We start from the raw sequence: 12,600 nt of genomic DNA, 5'->3' as shown, positions 1-12,600 counted from the left end.
GGCCGGCGCCCCCAGGCGCCGCAGGCGATCCCGGTCAGCCCACCACAGTCGGTCACAGGTACGGGCCGGTACACCTCCCCCAAATTATTGTGACACTGCACTGGTACAACAGTTTAAGTTTAAGAAAAAGAAAATGTTTCTGCGCCACATACACATGAACACAAACGTACCAACGTAACAAAACTACAGCGAGTGCCGCAACGTGGGCACAGTGCCTTAATCATAGGACTTCAACCGCGGATTAACCCTCGCCCGCACATGCCATTTTCCCATCCTAGAACGCACATGGGGGGGGGGTGGTTGCCACCCCCCCCCCCGCGCCATTTCGTTCCTGTTGGAGATAGAGCTTAGCGGTAAGGACCAAAAAGATTTGGGAAGAGACGAATCCAATGATACCCAGTTTTACCTTCTCAGGTCAGTCATTGACCTTCCAGGTCAGGTTAAACTAAAAAATGTTGCTGTTTTGGGTCACCGTTGGATATCAAGTGCGCTGCTTATCATATACCGATAACGATGCTATTTTCTAGTGCCAAGCCAGCTAGAACCTCTTTTTCACACTACCCGACCAGGTTTTTGCTGCTGAGGTCATTTCCGGTCAAGTTAGGTCAAGGTCAATTATATGTGTTTATATGTCTGTGTGTGTCTGTGTGTATACTGATGTGTGCACCGATTGTTTATGTGTCCATATTACATGAAATCATGATCTGAGAAGCTTTTACCAAAAATGCAGTCAAAAAACTTCACAAAAAGTAAATTCCGCTTGCCTAAAACGCAATTATCTCAGATGACCTAGGTTGACCTTGACCTTGACCTTGACATCTGTACATCGTCGAACAACATGTTCCATGATGGGTGGGAGGTAAGACTGGTAAAAAAGGCCGAAATCAAGGTGTCAAAAGCTCACAAGGCTCATAGCCAACGCAAGATGTCGAGAATTGGCCATTTGGGTCATGACATGACCTGGAAAACAAGGTCATATCTCCGAAACCAAACATCACAGAAACTTGAAATTTTCAGTGGACATCAAGAAAGGATAGAGGAGCAGCTATACGTAAAATCACGGTGCGAGCGACTTTAGCGAGTGTCATTTGAGCGAACGCCATTTGAGCGAACCATTTTCAGCGACTGGCAACTTAGCGAATATCAAATTGAGCGATTATCAAATATAGCGATTATCAATTTAGGCGAAAGCTATGTTTCAGCGACATCTATTTCGTCGACTACAGTTTGAGCGACTGTCATTTCAGCGAAACACTTCATCGTCCCGTAACGGTGTATTTTTTCTTTTTTCTTTTGCGAGCGTACCTACGTACATACAACGAATGTTTTCCGAACTTTTCATGGTTATCCGGAACTGGATGGCGGATGTCACGTGCAAAGTTCAGACATTAAGCTCCAAATTCAATGCCACATTTCTCAAAAATTTCAGCGGTTCGATTTCACCCCCCCCCTGCTGTTTGCCAATCAATAATGATGACCAAACGTTTGTTCAGAGATTCATATTGCTTGTGCTGTTTTTCGCAAAATTCCCCCGCTTGAGTTTGGATCAGTTCCCCATGTTGTAAAATTTGTTCTTGCCCTAAGCAACGTACGAATTTTCAGATATTTGGGTGAGGTCCCTGAAACATAGACTGGATCCCCCTGTGCCATCCCTCGAGTTTATAATTGGTCCTTGGCATTCCTTCCATCGTCCTATCTCTCACGTTCCTCATTTCCAGATCAAGGTTGCAGAATGAGGCCAGATATTTTGTGGTTTCCAAGCTTAAAAAGCAAATTTTTAATTTGCCGCGCGCAGCTTGAAGCATGTGACACATACCAAGCGAGTATTCCAAGGGCAAGACTTCCCGAAAAGTAGCAAATGATTGACTTCCGTCGCGTTCGGTTTCGCTGTAACTGTGTTCGCTCAATTGGTCCCCCATTGACCTCCATATATTCGCTCAATCTGGTTTCGCTGATTCTGGTCCTCGCTTAAGTTGATAATAGCTGTGATTGAATTCGCCGACTTGACAATCGCTGAAAAAGTCAATCGCTTAAATTGATAATCGCTGAAAAGGCTTCGCTCAAATGTCGTTCGCTGAAATGACGCTCGCTCAGGTGTCGCAGAACCGTAAAATCAGCCTTCTAGCTCTAAAAATGTTGAGTGCAGAGCAGAAAGACTACCTGGGGGTGGCAACCACCCCCCCCCCATGTGCGGGCGAGGGTTAATAACCAAGCGACTTGGAGCACGGCGCACACGTTCACTGCGACGCAATGGAGCAGGCTCACAGGTGACAGTGGGTGCACACGGCGCCACAGAGGGCGCATTAACACCATCGAGGTGGAATCGGACGAGCCGAGAGTCGTCACGTTCCGCGGGCGAACTATCACGCGCAGGCGGCGACGGAACGCTACATGGGCGGAACGAACAAGGTAACAGCGGACGATGGGGGCGCAAAAATCGCCGGTTACGCCACAATACACGACCACTGGGCAACTTTACGAGATAATCACGATAATCACCCACGCCGACCACTATGCCCGTCCACCTTGCGGTTGTCCGGGTTGAATCCTTCCTTGCTCAGCCGGTAGCCACAGAACTCCACTTGGGGCTCCGCGAATTCCATTTTCGCAGGGTTCAGAGTGATGCCATGTTCTTGGCAGCGTTCGAGGATAGTCCAAACGTGAGCAAGGTGCGTGTCGTAATCAGCGTCATGAGCTAGGATATCATCAACCACCTTGCTTGTGCGTGGTACACCGTCCAGTGCCTGATCTCCGCGCCGTCCATACTCATCCCCACTGGTGACCAGGCCTTGAGGAGCTCTCCGAAACTGGTACCTCTTCCAGGGCGTGATGAATGTGGTGAGGTGTTGATCTTCAGGAGCGATGGCTATCTGGAAATATCCGTGCTTAGCATCGAACTTCGAGAAGTACTTCGCGTCTTTGCTGATGCCAGATACTGCTTCGTGAGGCGTGCAAATTGGGTGCGGTCCCCTCTTGACATGTGCGTTGAGCTTCGTGAGGTCAACACAGACTCGTACCTCGTCAGAGTCCTTCTTTGGGACTACCACAATTGGATGACACCACTCGGTGGGCTCCTGCACCGGATTGATGATGGACTTTGATTCCAGGTCGTCCAACTGTTCTTTAACTTTGGCCCTCCAGCCAAAAGGGATCTTCCGAGCTGCTGTGAGAGCGGAGGGCTTGGCATCTTCTCTTATGTGTATCTTCATTGGCCCTCCTGTCATCTCGCGTAGCGTAGAAGTGTCAAATACGCTGGGGAAAGCTGCCTTCATTTCTTCCATGTGTTTCGCTCGTTGTTGAGGTGTTGGTTCACCCATGTCGGAAGACCACGTCGGTCTGCTGTGTGCACTGGTGGATATCGCGCTGTGTCTTGCGTTGCTGTTGGAGAGCGGGCTGGCTCAGAAACCGTCAGCTTCGCCGAGCTGACTGCAGAGGCTGATTTCTTCACGGGCGTAGTCATCCGCGCCGGCGCCGTGGTCGCTGTCGTGGATTTTGTCGCTGTTGCTGCTACTGGCGCCACCGAAGTCACTGCTGGTGCGCCTGCCGGCGTCGCCGCCGACGCGGCCACCGGCGCCGCCACCGACGCGGCCATCGGCGCCGCCGCCGACCCGGCCGCCGGAGCCGCCGCCGACGCAGCCGCAAGCGTCACCGCTGACCTGGGCGCCGGCGCCGCCGCACACGCGGCCGCCGGAGCCGCCGACGGAGCCGCCCGCGCCGCCGCCGACGCAGCCGGCGCCGCTGCTGCCGCAGTCGTAGGGACCGGCCTGACGTCGTCTGCGCTCCCTTGCTGTACGGACTGCATTTGCCGGGGAAAGCATGGAGGCAAGATGCGCAAGTCAATGGAATGAAACCATGACAGAAGGGCAGACTTCACACCTTCGATGACATATATGTCAGTTGCAACGGCGCATTGACCGATATGGATGGTGGCCGTGAATATTCCAAGACAGTTCAAGGGCTTTCCATCTGCAGAAAACAGTCTCTCTTTTGAGGGAATCAAATTTCGGAGATCAACACCGATCGCACGCGCATGCTCAGGACCAACAACGGTGGACTCGGCTCCGGTGTCGGGGGTCCACGACAATTGACCATGTCCATTCAAGTGCTCAACACCTGCCTGTATCTGAGGCGTTTTACGGTGCATAGAGCCTGCTGATACATCTGATATCATGACACGATGCTGCACGCGATCATCAAATCGTCTCACCTCTCTTCCAGAGCGCCGTCTCGAGGGGTCTCGCTGCGCCTCTGCAGTGCCCTGAGATGCCGCTGATTGGCTCCGGCTGGGCACCGGCTGCCCTCTCATCTGGCGGCCGCGTGATGAAGCGTTGGTTCTGCAGGCCACCGCCAGGTGACCACGCCGTCCGCAGGCCTGGCAGGTGCTGGAACGGGCTTGGCAGTCGGCCAGGTCAGCGTGCAGCGTGCCATTCCTCACCACAGAAACCGCACTTCTTAACCGGGGCGTGTTTGCTCCTCTGGGCTGCAGATACACGGTTAGCGGACAAATAATGACTTTGGAGTTCATCGCGACCGCACTGGGCGTTTTCACGAGCTCGACATATGTTGATTGCCTTTTGCAGCGTGAGTGATTCATCGGCCAGAAGCTCTTCTAGAACTACTGTATCACGAATGCCCGTAACTATCTTGTCACGAAGCTGATCGTCCTGACAATGGTCACAGAAATTGCAAAAGTCGTGAATTTCTTTGATCGCCATCAAAAAATCATTGAACGATTCTCCAGCCTCTTGAACCCGTTGAAAAAAATCTCGTCGGTCTAGAATGACATTTCTCTGTTTGCGTAAGTGGTCACCAATCTGCTGAACTATGACGTCAGTCGTCACATTCGCGTCATCCAAGTCAACGCCCAACGAGTACTTCAACAGTCTAATCAAGTCATCATCAAGTAGTGCTATCAATGCAGCCTTTTGCTCCTTGTGTGATAATTGACTCATTCGCGTCAATTTACAATGGCCCTTATATTTATCTTTCCAGACGGCAAATTCTCTCAAAGACGCGCCAGATACGAGGTGTGGGGCCGATGCCAGCGCAGCAGAGGGCAGTGAGCTAGTAGTCAAACGCGCACCCTGTGCCGTCTCACCTGCTTCAGCAGCACGTACCTGACGGTCTTGTAAGGCGGCTTGTGTGGAGGTAGCCAGAGACAGAAGGCGCTCTGTTAGCCGCTCTTCTCTCTCGCGTGCCTCCATCCTGTCTCGAGCCGCCGTCTCCATTTGCTGACTCAGCATCTCCGTCAGGCGCTCAACTGCCGCTTCTGCCGTCATTTTGCGTCCCCTGAGGATTCTTGCTGCACTAGGAGATCATGGATGGATTTGTAAGTTCAATAATCTACCGACCGCGCCATGTGTTGTGTATTGGCGCACCGCACTCCACCAGTCCACAGTACACACTGACCCTCCGTCCGCCCGGCCGGCGCCCCCAGGCGCCGCAGGCGATCCCGGTCAGCCCACCACAGTCGGTCACAGGTACGGGCCGGTACAGTCGTGTACAGGTTGATGGTCCGCCACTCTTTATCCACCGGGTTCCTATGGCTCAGCATTGGCAGCAGCCGCCTGGTACCGGTAGGCTGTGCCGCATGACCCGAGAGTGAAGCGGCACAGCCTACCCACACTGTATGACACCGGCTCGGGTCGCCTGGTAGAGCGATTTGACCGGACGCTGCGTTACACCGGCTGGAGGGATGGGGGGGGGGGGGGGGTAAGGGTCAGGCCTGTCTATTTGGCTCGGCTCGGTGGATGAGGCGGGCTGGAGTGTGGTGTGGGGCGGGGGTGATGTGGGGAGGGAGTGAGCGGACCTGGGGCTGGGTGTGTGTGGTCACTTGTCGCATAGAACCGATCGTAATCCACCCTCCAAAAATTCGCTTTAGATATTCACAAAACCCAGGGGGGTTCAAACACCCATCTCCCAAGTGGAGTGCGGAAGGACAGGTAAGGGTCCATACGGTCTCCTCATGAATTGCAGCAAAGAAAGAAAACAGACCTGTCACCAAATAATCTTTCTGAAAAGTGGACTAATCGCAAAGCCCAGGACACAGAAATAAACATCCAGCACGCGAAGCGTCTCGAACCGGGCCTCTCCAGGGCTGGGAAATCTCTCACACTTTCATACCCCAGTAGGTAGCAGATATCGCTTTATTGTTCCATCAATTGTAGCAAAATCAACATTTCTCTCTTCCGTACATCATAAAGAAAAATACAACAAAAACATCAAAGTTCGCACATTTTTAAAATAGAGGTACCACCAGCCAGTGATCTCGTCGGCGAATAAGAACAAAACATCTGTAAGACTAACACAAGTTCAAAACGTCAGCTTTGTGCTCCATTTTATGACGAATCTGGCGGCTCTTTGTAGCAGTTTCCATTGTAGCATCACTAATTCTTCATACTCTGAGTCGTGTAACAAAAGGTATCTGCTACGCCTTTTTATGCGCTATCTTTCTTATGAATATTGCCAAAAGGAGTTTCATTATTTGTGAAATATCCAAATGACATATTTACGAAACAAAACAAATTGTTTTCAAAAGGGCATTGTTCAATGATCAATAAAAATACGAAAAGAATCAACTCATTCTGCCCATGGCATCTCTAAAAAGCCATCTTTTATGATACAGTGTCCTGTAACGTCTTTAATCCTTTTTGATGACGTCATACACAATTTTATTCAGTTTTATGTATTTTACTGTTAAAATCCTACTTGTTTGAACTAAATTAGAGTTTAAGGGAATAATTGAACATTTTCTGTAAGATTTATTAAGAAATCTTGTCAAAAATATGCAAATTACGTCATTACTGTTTGTGTATTTTGTTGATGCACTGTTTCTGGCGCATTAGAGACAATTCTAGTTGTCGTTTCGCGTGGATAGTTCAGTTGAGTTTGATGAGTGTTTGTGGGTGTTTTTGAATTATTTCAGCTATTTTAGCTTTTATTTTGCCTCTATTTTAGGAAAGTGGAATATTCCAGGCCTAATTTCAAGTGTTGCAATGACAACTGTCCCTAAAGCGGCGTGCAGGACACAGTTAAAGAGCAAGGTAGCCGCCCAGCACGCAAAGCTAGATGTGTGAAGATATAGGGAGATACCTATGATCGAATTTGCGCAGAAGGTGAGATCTGATTGAAATATTGATCAAGTAACGCCCAGAAAATAATTTGTTATTTAGTTCTTTACATGTTCAATTATTGTATTAACTCTAAACCTTGATTGGTGGCAACTGGCAACTTTTGTACAGCGGGTTCGGCATGCACAATGATTGTAAATTGTTGACCAGACTGAGCAGCCAAATCAACCTGATTTCTTTCAAATACTTTCTGCCTGAGTAGGCTGATACCATCTGAAGCCTGAAGTTGCTGAAATGCTGATAGGAAAATTCTAGGGCTCACTTGAGCTCTCTGGTGCTCTCAGGTGGTGCTGGAACTTGCCCTGAGAAAGCCTTACAGCACCTTAGTTTGATATTTGTATGCTTTTTCTAAACCTGAGTAGTGAGTACCTACAAAGAGTAAAAAATAAGAAAAAGAACATTCACAGGGGCATAAGCAAGACACTGTATCTGTTTTTGTTCGTGCAACCAACTAAATAAAAACATTCAAAGCTCAATTTGAGAATAGATAGAAAATGAAAGTGGAAAGCTCTCTCCAGAATTTTGATTACTTGTAAAATCATTTTCTCTAGCAGAAATGATGTGAGGAACATTTGTGGCAATGTAGCTAATAAAGAGTTTCTCGTAATATCTGGTATGTAGCAGATTCAGCATTTTTCCCAGCCCTGGGCCTCTCACTACCGGTCAGTTTGACAGTCCAGCACTCCTACCCTGAGCTACACCGGATGGTGGCCACGGCCGGGGCAAAGTCTGGCCGGGCGGGCGGCGGGGCCGGGAGGTCGGCAGCAAAGTCAATGAATGTTTTTGTGGTTCCGGGAGCCGGTCGCTCTAGCTTGGTGGAATGATGATGGATCATTGGCAAAACTTTCAAAGTGGAGTCCCGGTTCGAGCCTCATCGGGGCTCCGGCTACTTTTCCGAGTTAGGATCTGGTTCGATTTTAGTGGCTGCGAGCCATTTATACGGTTTTATATCTACATGTCGATTGTCGATTGATTGATTGATTCATTCATTCGTTCATTTAATACATGTCGACATTTAACATACGAATTGACATCCAGGATCAATCCGATCAATCTACCATTTTCATAAGCGTATTGCCTAAATATCATGCATATATGTGGCACAAGACCTATGGTTGCCTCGATACCGTGCCAAATCACGTTTTGCACAATGCACAAACAAATTATATTCGCTGGGTCTTCCGTGCATTTTGCTTAGCAAAAACAGGAATGCAATTGTTAAGCGACGCAAAATGTGCAATGCAGCAAGTGACCACACACACCCGCCCAGCCCCCATGGTCCACCAACACGCCCCACACCACTCGCCAACCCACGCCAACCACCGAGACGAGCCCCTCCCCCCGCGCTGGTCTGAAGCGACAGCTGGTCTACAAAGCGCTCCACCCGGCGACCCGAGCCGATGTCAAACGGCGTGGGTAGACTGTGCCGCTTCACTCTCGGGTCATGCGGCACAGCCTACCGGTACCAGGCGGATGCTGCCAATGCTGAGCCCTAGGAACCCGGTGGATAAAGAGTAGGGGACCATCAACCTGTAACGACTGTACAACTGGGTCCTGCTATAGCGAAGGCAATGTGATGCTGATGCTTGTGCGCAATAGTCTTGGTGATGTTGCGGAAATTCTTGTTTGATTTCACCAATCCTTTCAAGAACGAATATTTGCTTTCGAAGCGCAAAGTCCAACAGTACCTCAGTGGACCATGTTTCCGTATCTGAGAGCAATAGTGCAGCATGAAATGGAACTTGGGTTTCAGACGGAAGTCTGGGTACACGGACCTCAATGAAGAGAGCCACGCCGATATTTTCTGACTGAGATACAGATCATCAGCACAAAACGTCCGATCACCAGCACAAAACGTCCGAGCAAAAGTACTCCCCAAAATGTCACAGAACTCTGTCATCAGCAACCATTCTCTGCAAGCGTCCGGCACAAACTTCCCAATGATAGGAAACGAAAAAGCGTCCATGTCTCACTAGCTGTTTGCCTGATTCTGATTCTGCCTTTCACCGCATGGATTTGTCTCGGAGTGTTCTCCTCAGTGCCCCACGTGAAGTTCCGAATCAGGTCATTCACCTTTTGCAGCGAGATGTATTTTTCCACGAGCACAATGGAGGTGAGGACAAGCGAAAGTAGCATTGGCAGAACACCTTCCAGGATCATGCGCTATATCTGGAGGAAAGCAGCCAGCGACGTTGAAATTGGGCAGCTCACTGAAGGCGCACGTGGCCTTGATGCCTGTTTCTGACACCAGGGAGGGACTGAACTCGCTGCTCTTCAGAGCTTCGATCTGAGCGTCGTACGTGGCGGAGTCTTTCAGGCGACAGTCTTCCTCAGAAAACTGATTTTGCCACTCATCCGGCGAGCTCAAACAAAAACGGCAGGGGCTCTTCCCTGTAGAGAAATTTTCTACGAATCCACCGATCCCATGAACAGCTAGGTTATCTCCAGATATGTACAGAAGTTTCACTCTGAGCACTGTTCGAGCACCGTTGACAGACGCTTCGAAGCCGTGCGTATACAAACGCTGCAAGTCGTCCACCAGACGTTTGAGGATTCGCTCCCAGCCATACTTCCGCACGTAAGATGTCAGGCACAGAATCAGCAAGAAAATCTTATCGACTTTTGATCTCAGTTCCACAGGTACATTCAATACCGAGAAATGCAACGCCGCTATTTTGTGCACGCCTGCCGCGCTGCTCAGTGGATTCGCGATTTCGAAGTCGTCATACGAAAGAGCAATGTACAAAACACCTTTCTCTCGGCACAAATGAGCTGTTCCATCAAACACGTCGCTTATTGTGTCACCCTGGGCCAACTTCTCTGTGGTGGTGTTCTGAATGACTTGTGGCAAGCCGACAAGCTTCTTCAGCTGTGGCTCCAACGGTACATACTGAAACGACTGTTTGACACCCTTGTCGTTTTCCCCCAAAATGATCGTTTCTGGCGCGACATACGGCAGCTCATCTTCAACGAATCTCTTGTACCTATGGCTGCTTTGGAAGTCCTTCAGAGCCTTGACAGTTGGTAGGTGCTGGTGGCGTGACGCTTCACTGGTACCTGGCTCAGCATTTTGTCTCGAATGCTCCTCCAGTGCATTTATCACAACACTCTCAGTTTTCTGCGCAACGATTCTGGGACATGGTTATCTCTCAAAAACCCAAGAAGTTTAGCTACTGCCAAACGAGATGGATTTTCACTGGTTTGGCTCGGGGTTTCTTCAGCTTCTGTCGGTTCAGACTCTTCCTCTATTGGAAATAACTCAGGGTTTGGGTGCTGAGCAACAGATCCCACTGTGCCTTCAGGTATACCATGAACATTCTGCAAATGTCTTTCCCAGGAACGGTGATTTGTGAACCTTTTTTCACATGCGATGCATTTGAGCTTTGAACGGCTTCGCTCGAGTTGGTGACGTCGAACGTGTCTCTTGAATATTACAAAATCGTGGTGTTTAAAGGCACAGGCATGACAAGCAAACATCTCTTCGTGTGGAGCATGGTCCTGAAAATGAGCAAATAAGAATTTCCAGCAGAGTGGTATGTCTCTTGTACCATCGCTGTTACAGCTCAGCAATACCATAACATTGTGGATAAACTTTTTTATAAACAGTTTTTGTCATGTTTGTTTTATGATAAGCAGAAAAAATTCTTATATAAGGCCCCTGAATATATGACTTCGAAATTAATCGATTCTACAAAGCCCTTTTCTTCCACCTACAACATTACATTAACGATAATTCTGGACTTGGCTGGTTTGGCTGGCCCTAATAGGCTTCGTGTGGCTATTAGGTAACTCTGCATCTCGACTGGGGCAAGCGACAAAAAAAAAACAGCCCCGAGTGGGTCCCGAAAGGCTAAACGCTGGACGGGGTTAACCCACCCGGAGAATAAAATGCCGGGGCCAGAAAGAGGCCACAACTCCAGCGCTGAACCTAACCTAACCTAGCATAGCCTAGCCTAGCCTAGCCTAACCTATGATGTTTGCCTACAAGGGTTGGAGTGTGAATTATCCCCAGGAACAGATTGCAGCCAAGTGTGGCCTTTGGCCTGAAGCCAGAATCCAGATAAACAACCACTGAACCTAAACATATTTGCATTACCCTTGCCTAAAATCTCTCCGATGTTAACATGTTGGTTCACGGTCCAATTTTGCAGCGTTTTAGTTTTGTTTAACCCGCGCCCCACTGGGGTCTGCGTATAACACGCCCTACTGGGGGGGGGGGGAGGGGCTATTCATAGCCCCCCTCCTAACTCCGAAACTACTGGGCCGATCGTCAAAATTCAAACGGTGTCTGATAGCCCCGGAAAAACTGTCGAGCGAAACCTAATTTTATTGACCTCGAGGTCACCGATGACGTCACAGGTCAGGTCAAAGTAATAATTATTAGCATTTTGGCTTGTTCACGTTTTGGGCTCTGGCCGCCGTCTTACAAGTCAGATCAAGCTCATTTTTAGTTCACACACTCGTGAACAGATGCTCTAGATACTCTGAGGGTACCAAACTTGTACTTTGATTTTCAGGTCAAGGTCAGGTCATCACAGGTCACGAAAATATTATATCATGCGTCGGTCACGTGACACATGTTTTATGGTCCATTTAGGCCAAAGATTTCGAATTTGATGTCGTCTGTGTCATTCGAGGTCATTTTGAGTCGAATTTAGCTTAGGTCAGGTCACTTTAGGTCAAAAAAGGTCAAATTTTGAAGTTATAATTTTTCAACAAAAAAGGTGTCTATAGGATGCAGTTTGAGCTCAGGAACACGATGGTGCTATTTATATTGGCGTACGATGTCAAACACGTGGTGAAAAATTGATTTAAAAAATTAATAATTGTGAATTTTTTGCAATAATGCGTATAACTTGGCCATTTTTGAAGATATTTAGCTATAACTTGCTAGAGTTAGTCATAATAACGCGTTCCATCACATATATTCCGGTTTTTCGAAAAGTCGAAAGCTTTTTTGAAAAAATGTAAAAAAGTAAATTTTGAATTTTACTGGCCGTTTTCACGACGGAATAGCAGGCATCTATTTGGTACCAGTTTGATCCTTTGGTTCCTCAGGAATTTTAGTAGTTCTTTTTAGTAGTTTTCCCAGCTTTCGAATGAATGGTGCGTTAGCTTGCTATTTTTCTATTAACCCGCGCCCGGCTGGGGGTCCTGGATTTCCACGCCCTGCTGGGGGGTGTTTGAACACCCCCCCCCCTAGTAACTCGGCTCCTGGGCCACGTAGCGATACGCGGAAGGCGGCGTTCGAAAGAGCGTCAAAAATAATGACGAAATCACTTCGGTCAATTTTTTGCTCAGGTCAAAGGTCAGGTCACCAGAGGTCATTGAAGGCAAAATTTCGCCGATTTCCAGGTCGAATGTCGAAAATTTCCAAGAAGCCAACGCATAACTCGGGAACCAATAGAGCTACAGCGCCGCGGAAAAGCGCATTCGATAGCCCTATTAACGCCCTTTCTGAGTAATTCGC

General features: G+C 48.6%; 1 protein-coding gene across 1 annotated transcript; it reads right to left on the bottom strand.

The window, feature by feature from the left end:
- Positions 1-9,081: 9,081 nt before the first annotated feature.
- On the bottom strand, positions 9,082-10,447 carry LOC122379097. The gene is made up of 2 exons (XM_043361027.1): positions 10,439-10,447; positions 9,082-10,248 (listed from the first exon to the last, which is right to left on the bottom strand). Exons 1-2 carry the CDS (start codon positions 10,445-10,447, stop codon positions 9,196-9,198), a joined length of 1,062 nt encoding a protein of 353 aa, XP_043216962.1. The 3' UTR covers positions 9,082-9,195.
- Between the last annotated feature and the right edge of the window lie 2,153 nt (positions 10,448-12,600).

Source organism: Amphibalanus amphitrite, unplaced genomic scaffold (genome assembly GCF_019059575.1).
Source record: "Amphibalanus amphitrite isolate SeventyFive unplaced genomic scaffold, NRLGWU_Aamphi_draft 000071F_arrow, whole genome shotgun sequence".
Classification (NCBI taxonomy): Eukaryota; Metazoa; Arthropoda; class Thecostraca; order Balanomorpha; family Balanidae; genus Amphibalanus; species Amphibalanus amphitrite.
The sequence above is the reverse complement of the archived record's forward strand: the minus strand, read 5'-3'. Positions and strand labels throughout refer to the sequence as shown.